This window comes from Crocodylus siamensis, chromosome 5, assembly GCF_052110815.1.
Source record: "Crocodylus siamensis isolate JL-2025a chromosome 5, ASM5211081v1, whole genome shotgun sequence".
NCBI classification, from domain to species: Eukaryota; Metazoa; Chordata; order Crocodylia; family Crocodylidae; genus Crocodylus; species Crocodylus siamensis.
In genome coordinates this window covers 124341865-124356012 of record NC_143399.1, presented here as the reverse complement: position 1 = coordinate 124356012, position 14148 = coordinate 124341865, and the positions used below count along the sequence as shown (strand labels likewise).

The 14148-nt window shown below is 42.8% G+C and overlaps 1 protein-coding gene across 4 annotated transcripts in view; it reads left to right on the top strand.

Annotated features, from left to right (window-relative positions):
- The window catches only part of BMPER (BMP binding endothelial regulator), a 230918-nt gene that overhangs the window by 147560 nt on the left and 69210 nt on the right, over nt 1-14148 (top strand). For 2 of the 4 annotated variants that reach the window (XM_090050189.1, XM_090050187.1), the window contains exon 13: nt 1214-1550. In XM_090050189.1, coding sequence (XP_089906315.1) covers nt 1214-1550 — 337 coding nt within the window. The other 2 variants (XM_090050190.1, XM_090050188.1) reach the window with 2 other exon arrangements.

Genomic DNA, 14148 nt, shown 5'->3' with positions numbered 1-14148 from the left:
CTCCTCTTGCATCCGAATGTTTTGGTAATTTATGGGAATTTCATGGGCAAAAGTTGGAATGAACTACAGGGATCTGAACCTCTTTTAAATTAACCATTTTGAATCCTTTTCCAGGTGGTGTGCTCTGAACATGACTACCCATTTGAATGTCTTTATTGATTTATGTAAAGTAAGTGTACTAGTCTCAGACTAAGGACATAAATACAAATCTATTCCACCTTGCTTATGTCCTTGAAAAACAGTTAATACAAAAGGTGGATGTGTTCACCTTCTCACTACTTTTCTGTGACTCAGTCTTAAGGACAAGGTGGTGGTCTGTTACAAAAGTAGATCCAGTAATGGATATTTATGGACTTGAACAGGATGGAATAGAATTGCACTCTGGCACTAAAGTCCATTTAGGTGTCCAACAGGTGGAGTAGAACTTGATCTCTAGGTATCCATAACTAAAAGTGTTATTGACTATCTGTATCAGCATAAAGAACAAGGAATAAATGAGCTTTCAGAGCAAGTGGTAGCTCCATAACTCATTGTTGGTGTGCTGTGGTATAGGCAAAATTGTATATGGTTGCTGCCTGTACTCTGTAAAATTCTGACTGCATTGAAGTTCCAGGCGATTTTGCTATTGACTCCAGTGAGGCCAGGATTTCACCCAAAATGCTTCTGTCTCATCTACAACTTTGGATTAAAAGAAACCCTCCTGTCTTTAGCCCTCAAATTCTTACAATATACTGTAATTTACTCTGATTTGAATAGGGTGACCATATTATTTTTAAGGAAATCCAAGACGCTGACTCTCATCCCCTCTGGCTGATCCTCACTCCCAGCAGGAGCGGTGCCCAGCCCAGCCTGCCCCCTGACTCCAGCCACTGCTCAGGAGGAGCCAAGCTGGGCAATGTGGGTGGGGTGGCACCGTCTGGGACTTTTGTCTGCATTTTTACCAACCAGCCAGGACACTGGGACAGCCTACAAAATCTGTCCCAGACTACAAAATCAGTATTGAAATTTATCCTGGCCAGACTGGAACATATGGTCACCCTAGATCTGAGAAATATTGCACTTCCTGAACAGTTCTATGCAAAAGACCCAAATCCAGCAATATTATGGGATGAAAGCAAAGGTTTCATTTAGTTCCTCAGGCACACTGTTTTGTAAACATAAACTGTGCTTAATTATTATAAAGTTTTTTTTGTCTTCTTCCTTTCTGTATCAGGCTTAGAAATCTCCTGGGATGGGGACAGTTTTGTTGAAGTCATGGCAGCACCTCATTTGAAGGGCAAACTCTGTGGTTTGTGTGGCAACTACAATGGACACAAGAGAGATGACCTGATTGGAGGTGACGGCAATTTTAAGTTTGAGGTGGATGACTTTGCTGAGTCCTGGCGCATCGAGTCAAATGAGTTTTGCAGTCGCCCACAGAGGAAACCTGCACCTGAACTGTGCCAAGGAACAGTGAGGGTAAAACTCAGAGCCCACCGGGAATGCCAGAAACTCAAAGCCTGGGAGTTTCAGAATTGTCACTCAACAGTGGATTATACTAACTTCTACCGGTAAGTGCAGTCCACTAATGAGCCAGGAGGGAAATAATAGAGAGCTTCTGAGTAGAAATATAAGGAATGCAATCCTGTGCTCAGTCTCAGTTTAGATTTCATAGACATTTGGGCTGGAAGGGACCCCAGAGGATCATCGAGTCCAGCCCCCTGCCCCAGGGGCAGGAAGCATCCAAATGCAAGATAAGCATCCAAATGTGTCTTGAGGGTGTTCAAAGTGGGTGCTTCAACCACCTCCACTGGCAGTCTAGTCCAAAACTTGGAGGCTTGGACAGTGAAGAAGTTCTTTCTTATGTCCAGCCTGAATCGGTCGCGGCGGAGTTTGTGATCGTTTGATCTTGTCATCTCTTGGGGTGCTCTGGTGAACAGACGTTCCCCCAGAATCTAGTGAACGCCCCGATAAATTTATAGGTGGCTGCCAGATCACCCCTGAGCCTGTGCTTTTCCAGGCTGAATAGCCCCATGGCTCTCAGCCTGTCATTGTAAGGTCTGTTTTCCTGACTTCTGATCATGCGCATGGCTCTCCTCTGCACTCTCTCAAGCTTCTCCACATCCTTTTTGAATTGTGGAGCCCAAAACTGGACACAGTACTCCAGCTGCAGCCTCACCAAGGCTGAGTACAATGGGAGAATGATGTCCTGGGATTTGCTTGAGAAGCATGTATGGATGCAAGCCAGTGTTTTGCTCGCTTTACTAGCCACAGCATCGCATTGAAGGCCCATGTTCATCTTGTGGTCAATTATGACCCCCAAGTCTCTTTCATCTGTAGTGCTAACCAGCGTAGCACGGCCAAGCCTATAAACATGCTGCAGGTTTTTCCTCCCAAGGTAGAGAACCTTGCATTTTTCGGTGTTGAACACCATCAGCTTCTCGTCCGCCCATTTCATGAGCCTGTCAAGATCCGCCTGGATCATGCTCCTGTCCTCAGGGGTGGATGCTTTACCCCAGAGGTTGGTGTCATCGGCAAACTTGGCAGTCTGCTTCTGACACCAATGTCCACATCATTGATGATGATGTTAAATAGTATAGGCCCTAGGACAGCCTTGAGGGACCCTACTGGTCACAGCACACCAAGACGATTGGCTCTCATCGACCACCACCCTCTGGGTCCTACCATGGAGCCAATTCCCCAGCCAGCGGATCATTGTGAGGTCAAGGATGCAGTTAGCCAGTTTAGCCAAGAGGTGATCATGAGATACCAGATCAAAGGCTTTTTTAAACTCAAGATATACAATGTTGATCTCTTCCCCCTTGTCCAGGTGATAGGTCACCTGGTTATAAAAGGCAATGAGATTGGTCAGGCAAGACCTACCAGCAACGAACCCATGCTGGGTATCCCTCAGGATATTGCCTTCAGCTAGTCAGGCAAGGCAGTGAGCCAGTACTAAGAACACACTTTGAGTTGAGTTTGATTGAGTTCAGGAGAACTTAACATGTATACTGAGAGTTAGGGATTTGCTAAAGAACTTGACTGATTCAGGATATTTAATTGGAAATGGGAAATCTGTGAGAAATAGAATAGCTATTATTAGGAAAAAAAGTAGCATCATAACTGTCATATGAAAAAAATTATCTTTGAATTCCAAAAGAGGAGGAAGCTAAAAAAGGCCATAGAACATGTTACAGTATACAAGACTCAGTGTGAAGCTCACATGGACTATGACACAAGATTTTATCCAGTGTCTCTTTTTTCCCCCAGGGTCTTTTTGAATTGATTTTGTTTAATGGAGTTGTATGACAGTTTCCTAGGTTATGAACTCTGCATTTTGGAGCTTAAAAGGATACAGTTAACACAATCAGTGGTGCCTTCCTCTTCCATCCAAAGCACAAAGAGAAGGAAGAGAACCAAGAGACCTTGTTTGACTAATTTATTTAAGCCGTTTTTCATTAATATGCCTCCAGACTAAACCACAGTTAGATTTTCTGCTCTTTAATTATCATGATTTTATTTGCCCCCTCCCAGTAAATATAATCCTATTTTCTTTTGATTGCCTGACATAAAAGATGAAAGCAAACTTGGTCACAGTTGCATGATGGTGAATGGAACTAAATCCATGCTTGCTGCTCTTTGCACTTGAGCGCATCTGCACAAATATGGGGATCACGTGTAATGACTTTTTAAAAATGACTGTATTTCCCTTTTGAATTGCCTTTCCTTTTCTTTTGTCATGAGAAGGGAAGACTTTTACCCACTCTAGCAGAATATAATTGTGCACAAAGACATGCCAGAAAAGGTAGTGTGACAGAAGTATCTTGCTGGAGCCTTTCTGTTGGTGGCTCCGCCTTCTTGTCTTGGGCTAACCGCCTGCTTACTCGCCTAGCACGCCTTGATCTTAATTGATTGAGTGATGTAATTAGTGACAGGCTGCCCACTTTATATGCCAGGTGTCGGGGTGCTATCTGCAGCTCCTTTGCCTTCCCTACACTGCAGCCCAAGCCTCGCAGATGGTACTTGACATGGTTTGCCTTATGCCTTGGCCTTCTTCTTTACTTCTGGGGCCCCTCATTGCTCCCTCTCGCTCTGGGGCCCCTCACTGCCCCCTCTCGCTCCGGGGCTTCTCCTGCAATCGGGCCTGCACTGGGGCTCCTTGCCTGTGCCCATTCTGGGGCTCCTTGCCTGTGCCCACTCTGGCACCGGGGTCCCCATGCTACTGTGGAGCCCCTATGAGGCCTCCTTCAACCCCTCATAGCCTCACCCAGTCCTCCGGTAAAACAGTAAACACAAAACACAAAGCCCCTGGGCTATAATGTAAACTAAACCGTCTGGTCAAAACCATGTTCTATCCCTACCAGGAAAATACTCCAACTCAGAGCCGCAACCAGGGGATGCTCCTGCAGTCTATGTTCTCCTTTCTCTCTGTCCTGGCTGAACTCCCCCCTCCTTGACCGCAGGAGGGGAACTGCTCTCCTGGCCTCCTGCTTGGGCTTAAGAAGGGGCCAAGCCCTGCCCCTTCCTGTCAGCTGATTCCCTTGGTTCCCCTAGCAACCAGCACCTGTGCTGCCCTGGTGACTGGCAGTTGAGCCTCCCCCTTCTCACCACTAGGGGTCTCTCCTGAGCCATTTCTGCTTTTAGGCACAGGGCACCCAAGTGCTCTGCGACACGTAGCATACCTTGATTTTTAAGCTACAGCTGTCAGAGTGCTTGCCCCATTACAGTATCTACCTACAGTAGGAACCTGCAAAGAGTGAAGGATACGCTGCATGCTTTTAAGGTTTCATTTTCCAGTGATTGTGTGTTCAACAGAGGGCGTTAGAGATACAAATGCACATGTGCACTTGCTGAATGCATCTCAACAATATTCTAACCTCATTCCTACTATGTGCAGGTAAGTGGAAAAAGGAAAAATCAAAAAAGTCACAGAGAGAGAAAAGCTATAATAAATCAAATGCTATATTTTCCTCTTTCATGTTGCAATTTTTGCTCCCCTTTTTTTAAGACGGGACTTGTATTTAATTTAGTTCAAGGTACTCCCTTACACCATCAAAGTAAGTAATTTATAGGTCAGCAAGGGCAGGCAGAAAAGCTCTCTGCATCCATCCATACATACAAAATTACCGTGGACGGGGGGTGTCTTTCTTCGATATTGTATTGCAGCAGGTCTGGAAACACAAAGTAACAGAGCAAGCATTTGACTCACTTTTTAGGAAAAGAGACACTTGAAGACACTCAGACTTGGAATAAACATCAAATTCTAATGGATTAATTTCCCTGTCAGGGCCTTGTTACACATTATGCTGTGAGTCACACAAATGTTGATCAGTTTTAATGTTAGCTTGGAGTTTGGAGCAGTCACACCCTTACTCTAGAAACCTTTTCTGACTATTCCTCACTTGCACAGCTGTGACTTGCTATTAAATGGCTGGTGAGTAGGGGCAGGACTAGGAGCTGGAGCTGTGACTTGCCACCATGGCTAGGGACAGACATTCAAAAAGCCAAAGCCTGAATTGATTTAATCTTTGCAGTTTTGTCTAACCTGCAGAGATTGAACAGGTTTATAAGTGGACGGACCTTCACTTTTGATTCAGGAAACGTAGGCACATGCCTGCAGTGGCTCAGGATAGAATCAGTGGGGCGGGGGGGAGAGGGAGGAGAGCTACCGTGAGCTTTCCCTTCCTTTCCACAGTGTTGAGCTGTAGGGTGTGGGCTATGGCTAAGCCCTGGCAGGACACTGATTAGGGAGGGGTTTAAATTCCAACCCTGGCCTGTACATTCCCCAGCTGGGGTATGCCTGGAGTGGGAGCCCTTGCAAGGAGTGGGAGTGTTGCCAGACCCCAGCTCCCAGTTAGCACTCTGAGGCAAAGAGGGGTGTGGGGGAGGGAGGACTGCTTGTGTGGAGTGCATGTATCTGTTGATGATATTGAGCTTTTCAATCTCCCTCTCCCTGTTCCTTCATACTGTCTGCAGCAAACTGGTGGCACTCAAAGGTCCCATGCATTGCTAACCAGGTCATCTGTACTTGGCCTTGGTGAGGCTGCAGCTGCAGAACTGCATCCAGTTTTGGGCTCCACAATTCAAAAAGGATGTGGAGAAGCTTGAGAGAGTTCAGAGAAGAGCCATGTTCATGATCAGAGGTCAGGAAAACAGACCTTATGATGAGAGGCTGAGAGCTATGGGACTTTTCAGGCCAGAAAAGCGCAGGCTCAGGGGCGATCTCATAGCCACCTATAAGTTTATAAGGGGTGTTCACCAGGATCTGGGGGAACGTTTGTTCACCAGAGCACCCCAAGGGATGACAAGGTTGAACAGTTATAAACTCCTCCAAGACCTTTTCAGGCTGTATATAAAGGAAGAACTTCTTTACTGTCTGAGCCCTCAAGGTCTGGAATAGCTTGCCACTGAAGGTGGTTCAAGCATCTACTTTGAATGCCTTCAAGAGAAATCTGGATGTTTATCTTGCTGGGATCCTATGACTCATGCTGACTTCCTGCTCCTGGGCAGGGCGCTAGACTCTATCTTCTGAAGTCCCTTCCAGCCCTAATGTCTGTGAAATCTATTAAATCTATTTCTCACACCTCTTTCTGTCCCCTCTTGAACACTGTCAGATTATGGCCTTTGAAGCAAGCTAGCAGCCAGAAGGGAATTTATTAGAACACAAAGCTTATCAGCCCATCAAGAAAACAAAAGTCTCTCTCTCATTAGTTCAATTTCTTCTTAAACAGCTTTTTCCAAGGCATTTGTAAGGAAGAACAGAGGGACATTACCAGCTGACCTGCTGATTAGCTTCAAAAAGCCCCTAGTGGATACTGTACTGTCTGCCTTTGTTCTAGTGAAATTGGAGACACGCACATAGACACCTCTCAGCATCAGCTAGCATGGGGGTGGTGTGACTGTGACAAGATGCTGTTTGGGGTCTGTGTTGCTGGGGTCCAAGCTGTGGGAGAGGGGGATCCCTGCTTGAGCAACAAGGAGCGTGGGGGAAAAGGGGATGGCAGGGGAAAGCCATACAGACGTTATAGTGCCTGCAGTCTCCTCCTCTTCCCCAGCTAGCCAGATCTCTGACTAGGAAGGAGAGGGGCAGGGTCAGCCCTGCTCTCTGGAACAGACAGCACAGCCCAGCCCAGGGCTGAAAAGCATGCTGGAATGCTGGGGGACTCTGATTTAACTTAAACCAGAAAGGGGTCTGGGACACAAGTTCCATAAACCAGTTTGACCCAAATCAATTAAATCTGATGCTTAAACCAGTTTTGGCCATTTGAAACTGGTTTCTGTGCACTGAACTTACGTTCTGTTACAGGTTTAAACCAGTTTCTGATAACTTAAGCCAATTTGGAGGACTTCAACTTGGGTGGTACATGTGTATGGAGTTGCCACACCTTAATGGAACAAGAACTGGGTAGTACAGATCAGAGATAATCCTGCCCTGGAGTGGCATAACTTTGAGCTGCATCCTGAGTGCATAAAACCACATCCTGAGTGCATAAAACCATTTCAAGGTGTTAACATGCGGACAATCCAGGAGTTAAGAGCTCCAGGAGCCACCCAAAATTACCACATTCACAGGCTTTAGGATGCTCAACTAAAGTTATGGGAATCAATCCCAAAATTTAACTGAACCTTAAGAAGAGAAATTGAGTAGAGGCTCTCTCCATTTTTAGAACCAAGTTAAAAATGTGGAGAGAATATTACATTAGGTAAACCTATTCTTTTCCATATTAGCACATTTTTTGCAGCCAAGTAATGATTACCTGCCATGCATTTCTAGATGGCCACATAAGCCTTTTCAATACAAAACTTCACCCAAATATACATTAAGAATGAGTATTTTATGAGCCTTCCATTTTTGTGAACAGTATGTATTCAAAATATTGTTGGCACAGCACATTCAGAACCAAGTTATAAAGTTTGTAAAAACAGTTTTGATTTACAATTTGCACATATATTTAGAGAAAGTGTTTAGCAGCAGCACACACATGATTCTATCCCTAACATCTACTTGTAAAATTTCACTTTAGGTTTTATTCAGGTTTTTTCCAACTGCATCTTTTTAAAAGATAAACTAAGCCACATATTGGAATATTATAGTCTCTGAAGTAAAAAAAAAAGAAGTAGCATCAAGCATTTTCACATTTATTCCCATCTGTCCACCTACATTTTAACTGAATTGCTTGAAAGCATGAACTTGCATCCATTACCTTCTTTCCTTTATATGGATCCACCATTTTTCCATTTCCATTAGTGAAATCATGAATGCTAACCTGCCTTGGTCTTTCTCTCCTGCATTATCAATACTATCTCATTTTCAGTACATTGATCTTCAAGTGGCCTACTCTTAATAAGAATTCTTAAAAATAAACTCATCAGGAGCATTACAAATTAGGGAGTTTTTCTCCATATACCATAAAAGGCAATGAACATAGCATCACAAATGCTTGTCTGACATTGTACTGCTGATGAGAGATTTCTATGAAGGTGTTTTAAGTTCAGTTTACAATTCTCTCTTTTTAAAGCTGTAATTTATCCTTTTGTTAACTGTCCAAATATGTACAGCAAGATTGTCTTAGTTATTGGATTGAATAGGCACAGTTAATACTTTATTGAAAGCCAAGATCTAGTTGTAAGAGTGTGGGATGGAGAACCAGTAACTCTTTAGTTCTGCTGCTGACCTGGATACGTATTTGGTAATATATGGGAAATCACCAAACACCTTTGCCTCAGTTCCTACTTTTTTAGGAGGCTGAGATAACAGGATCAGAAGAAAGTAGGGCTGAAAGGGAGCTTACAAGGTCATCTAGCCCAGCCCACTGCTCAAAGCAGGATCATCTCTGACTAAAAACCATCCCAACCAAGTGTCTGTCTAACCCGCTCTTGAAAATGTCCAGGGATGGAACTTCCACAACTTTTCTAGGTAGTCTTTTCCAATGCTTGACCACCATCATAATCAGAACACTCCTCCTAAAATCTAACCTGAATTTTCCCTGCTGAAGCCTGAAGCGGTTGCTCCTATTTCTGTCCCCTACATTTATGAAGATAAGCCCATCTCTTTCTTCTCTGTAACTTCCCCTCAAGTATTTGAAGACTGTTATCAAATTTCCACTCAGTCTTCTCTACACACTAAATAACCCTTGTTGTTCTAGCTTTTCCTCATAAGTCTTGCTTCCTAGGCTCCTAATCACTTTTGTTGCTTTGTGTTGGACTCTTTCCAAACTGTCCACATCCTTCTTGAAGTGTGGGACTCAAAGCTGGACACAGGATGCACCTACACAAGATGCTACATCACAGTAGTGATGAGCTACATTACCATAGCTTATTGCTACGGTGATGTAGTGTTGGCAGGCACAAACTGTAATGCCAATGCTACTGTGCAGTAGCGTGTGAAAAAACCCACACAGACTTGCATGGACTGGCACAGTAATGACAGTTACTGCACAGTCATTTAGTACTTGCTTACTAAACAGCATACTGGGTTGTATTAACAGGAGTGTCACTTACAAATCAAGCAATGTTTCTGTGGGTGCGTCTGCATGTGTGCTGGACCACACTGTTGTTACTGGATAGTCATTTAGTCCTTGCTTACTAGCTTACTAGCAAGTACTAAATGATTGTGCAGTAACAACTGTGTGATCCAACACACGTGTAGATGCACCCACAGAAACATTGCTTGATTTGTAAGTGACGCTTCTGTTAGTACAACCCAGTATGCTGTTTGGAGTTTTTTGCAACAGGAGCACAGTATTGACTTATATTTAGCTTCTGGTCTACTGTAACCCCCAGGAACTTCTCTGCAGTACTGTAACCTGGCCACTAATCCCCAGTCTGTATATATGCATGCAATTATTCCATCCCGAGTGTAGCACTTTGCATTTGTCTTTGTGGAATCTCATCTGATTTATTGCAGATCATTTCTCCAGTCTGTCCTGGTCATTCTGGATCCTTGCCCTGCCCTCCAGAGTATCTGCAACTCCACCCAGCTTGATGTTGTTCACAAATTTGCTAATTGTGCACTTGATCCCATTGTCCAAAACATTAATAAAGATACTAGACTATATTGGACCCAGGAAAGACCCTTGGAGAACTCCACTTAATACCTCTTCCCAACTAGACACTGAGTCATTGATGACTACTTGTTTAGTTTGATGATCCAATCACTTATGTATCCAGCTTACAGATAAATAATGTTGTTTGGGGTTGGGTTTTTTTTTGGAAAATGGCTTCTAAAAATAAAAAGTGCTATATCAGAAATGAGTATTATAATTTTAGAAAGGTTCAGACTACAATCTAATTTTTTTCCCCATCTTGTTTTCTAAAATTCTTGTAAAATTTTGTTCTGTAAAAAAGACAAATATTTTATGGGCTCTTAATTGTGAAGGGGGATTTTTTGTTTGCTTGCTTTGCTTTTTATTCTTTTGAGGCCATGGTAGTTTTTCGTACTCATGAGTAAGACTGTAAAATAATAATGAGTTTAAGCCTTCTGAACATGTAAGAGAAAGATTTATTTAAGTGAGCAAACAACATCAATTTTTCAAAAGGTAATAGTAAAGTCTGAGTGATGAAAAACATTTTAAATTACTGTTGGATATTTAAGAGTATATTTGCTAGTATCCTGGGTAACACCTTATGTGCAGAGCCAAAAGAGAATTATGTGACTTAGGCCCAGATTTTTAGAAATGTTTGTGTAGACTGTGTCTGCAGAAAAGCATTCAGTCTTCTTGTGTCTGTAATACTGTAGATGTACACAGTGGTTATATTCACAAGTAACTAGTTAAACAGTATGCAGTAATCAGTGTCTATGCTAACATGTAACATAAATGCAGGAAGGTGTTATGAATCCTACTGTGCAATAAAACCACTGGCTTCAGGTTGTGCAAGCTGTACAACTAGCTGTCCAGTTATGCTAAAAAAACCCCTAATGTTATATTTTACCTTAAGCCAAAACATTCAAATTAATTGACTGTTATTTTCTCTTGAGTAATTGTCACATGACCTATAGTTATTTTACCTTGAATCTCTATTTTAATTGTATCTAGTTTAGGATAAAATAGCAAAAATTGATTGATAACCCAGTAATTGACCTTGTCTGATTTAATTGCTTAATCAATTATGTTCAGGAGCTGGAAATATCTAAGCCCCAGCCAGTGGATGAAATGTTCATTCTGGCTTTGCTGACAGTATTCAGTATTAACTCTGCTAATTAGCTAGTATTTCAGTTAAATGATGTCATGTAGTTAACATTACAGACTTTCTGTTATTTTAATAATTCCCACAAAACTATAGAGAAAATGCTGTTGTTTAGACTTATGACATAAAAATTCAGCTATTGCACAGGCACAATTTTTATTTTATAAGTTTAGCTGGGTATTCCAGTTTCTAGTTACCAAAGAACACATAAGCCTTCTCACTAGCATTACTAAATGAAGTATTTTCTTGAGAAGAGAATACAGAATTGTAGAGAATTGTAATTTTGGTGATGAAGATCCTGAGTTCTATACCTAGTGCTGACTATGAAGTTCAGTAGCCGCTAAATGTGAAAACTGTATGGTTGTCACTATCATGGTGCTGCCTTAATCAGGGGGGACATTGGCCCCCCAGTGACCAGTCAGCGACTGGGGGGTGTTCCTCCACATCCGATCACTGACGGGGAGGGGAGGGTGCCCCTCTGCGGATTGCTTCCGGAAGTGGCCACAGCACTCCCACTGCCCAGCCAGTGCTTGCAGGAGGGGCACCAGTGCTCCTGCCTGCCCCCTGCCCCCCCCCCCCCCCCCCCCGTGTGTCGCCTGAGCAGGAAGCATGACATGTCATGGGGTGCAGCGCTCTCAGGGGGTGCACATGCACCCCCTGCATGTCGCCACTGATCACTATGCTAATCTAGTGAGATTGTACAAAGGGAAATCTAGGTGGAAGAATGGTTACTGAAAAGGCAGATTGAAAAGATATTTTCAGGGGTGGAGCTGGAATATCTGTATGATGCTGGAAACTGATTGCTGAATGAGTAGTATTTGTATGTAAAAGCCTGCCCAATATTTTCCATAATATTCTTAAGTTCTGTCTCTGAACAGTAAGTATCTAAGGTAGATGTGTAAAGTGTGAGATTATTTGATACTATCATGTGGCAAGGAATACTTCCAAGATCATGAGTCTACTCTTCTTCTTTATGCATAATCAATGCTTATCCTTGTCTCAGGATTCAAGCTGGTTGGAAAATGTACTGAAGAAAACACCGTAAAATGAACAAAATGTTGCCAAATCCAAAGCAGGGCTTTGAAAGAAGCCAGGTGAGTCTGCCTCATGGCAGAGAACCTGGAAGTGTGGTGTTCCAGAGTGAGAACAGTCCGTCTGTCCCAGACTCTGGGACCCACCCTGCAGCAGCTTGATGAAACTGAGAAGAATAACAAAAATGTCATTTTTGCCTAGCAGCTGCAGAGCCTGGGGAGCTTCTGGCACAGAGGACATTTCAGTGAAAATGGGACTGAAACCAAATATGAGAAAAACAACATTTCTTGCAAACTGAAAATTGTTTGTCAGCCAACTCTGTTTAGGGTTTCTGACCTTTACCTCCACTTGAAATTACCTGCTTGCATTAAGTGCTTCATAATTAAGGCTTTCTTTACAGAAAAAAAATCTGTTTTGATTTGCTCTACTTATTTGGGGTGATTCTTTGTGGATCCATCTTGGTGAAAAGTGCCAAGAGTATAAACCAGAATGTGTAGGCATTTGAAGAGCTGGTGTTTATAATGCTTCAATGTGATACTTCAGAATAAATTTCTTCTGGAGGATCATCCAGCCTGGCTGGCCATGTTCTCTCATTTGTAATTGAATATGAATTGGGATCATTCTCAAACCCCTTCTAAATGTCAACCACTGACATGACAGAACATCTTGCACAACACCAGTTGAGTTATTTGCCTATGGGCAAAAGGCATTGTGACAGTGCTTGGAGCAGCCTAAGGATGAGCGAGAGAAAAAAACAAACTTTGTGGTATCAGATGCATTCAGAAAATTTCAAGAGCAAGTATCAAATGTGCTCATCTAGGTACTGCTGGTGAAGAGTACTGCAGAGCACCAGAGTACGTGTATATAAAACCCATAGATCATCTCTATTCTAAGCCTCCTCCTTGAAGTATTTTTCATCTGATTTGACATAGCCAAGAAGGAGTGCAACCTGCCAGAAATACTGTTTAGATTTAAGGATTAGAAGTTTGGACGTGGACAAATAGGTTGAGTGGCCAGGGAAAGATAAATCTGAATCTGAGTTGAGCTCAATTATCCACAGATCACAGTTTCCCCTTCATCTTTTCCCCTATACCCTTCCCCTGGTGGGGTATTATTCACTGTACTAAGCCCCACACTTGTGTCTGTTTAGAAAAGTACCTCAGGAATCTCAGGCTACAAAACATTCTTTGCTTTGTACCAGTGGTTATTACAGCTGTAAAGCATTGAAGTGATGCCAGAAGATTCACAGATGTCTTCTTTCCTGCTGAGGTACTGGGAGTTGGGAAGCGGGGTGGGGGAGGGGGCTAAGAAGGACAGCTTCAGAATCTGACAGGACTGTGGTGTTGGACAGACACCATTCACCTGGGACTGTCCATAGATTTCTTCCAGTCTGAGAAATGCATGCTTCCCCAATGACCCACTTTGTGCTTCCCTATATGGAAAGTTAATGATTTTTTTAAGGAAAAGATTTTATAGGAAAACCAGATGAATCAACACACTGTTCTGTGATTTAAACCTTGATATGTTCCCCTTGTTTCAAAGGGTGGCACGTCTGGAAACCTTTTGTCTTTGCTTACCCTAATTACATTTTGAGAATGATATCTGCACCTGCATTAAGTGAGTTATTTTCTAATAGGTAGCAACTGTAATCTGAGGCTTTCTGTCTTTTCAATGGTTATTTGTAACCCGTATGCATATACCTATATATGTATTTATTACAAAAAAAATCATATCCAATAAAACTTCACTTACTTTTGGTTTATTACCTGACTGTGAAATTCGAGTCAGGTGTGTCATAACAAAATTCTGTCTCTCTACTCTTCCAGTGTCTGGCAGATGTGAGGCTGGATATGTGAGGTCAATTGAATATGGTGAAATTGATCCTGATAAGCAGGAGGGAACATCTAATGGAATAAATTGGGACCAGTCTGTTTGCCAATATGGTCTGCA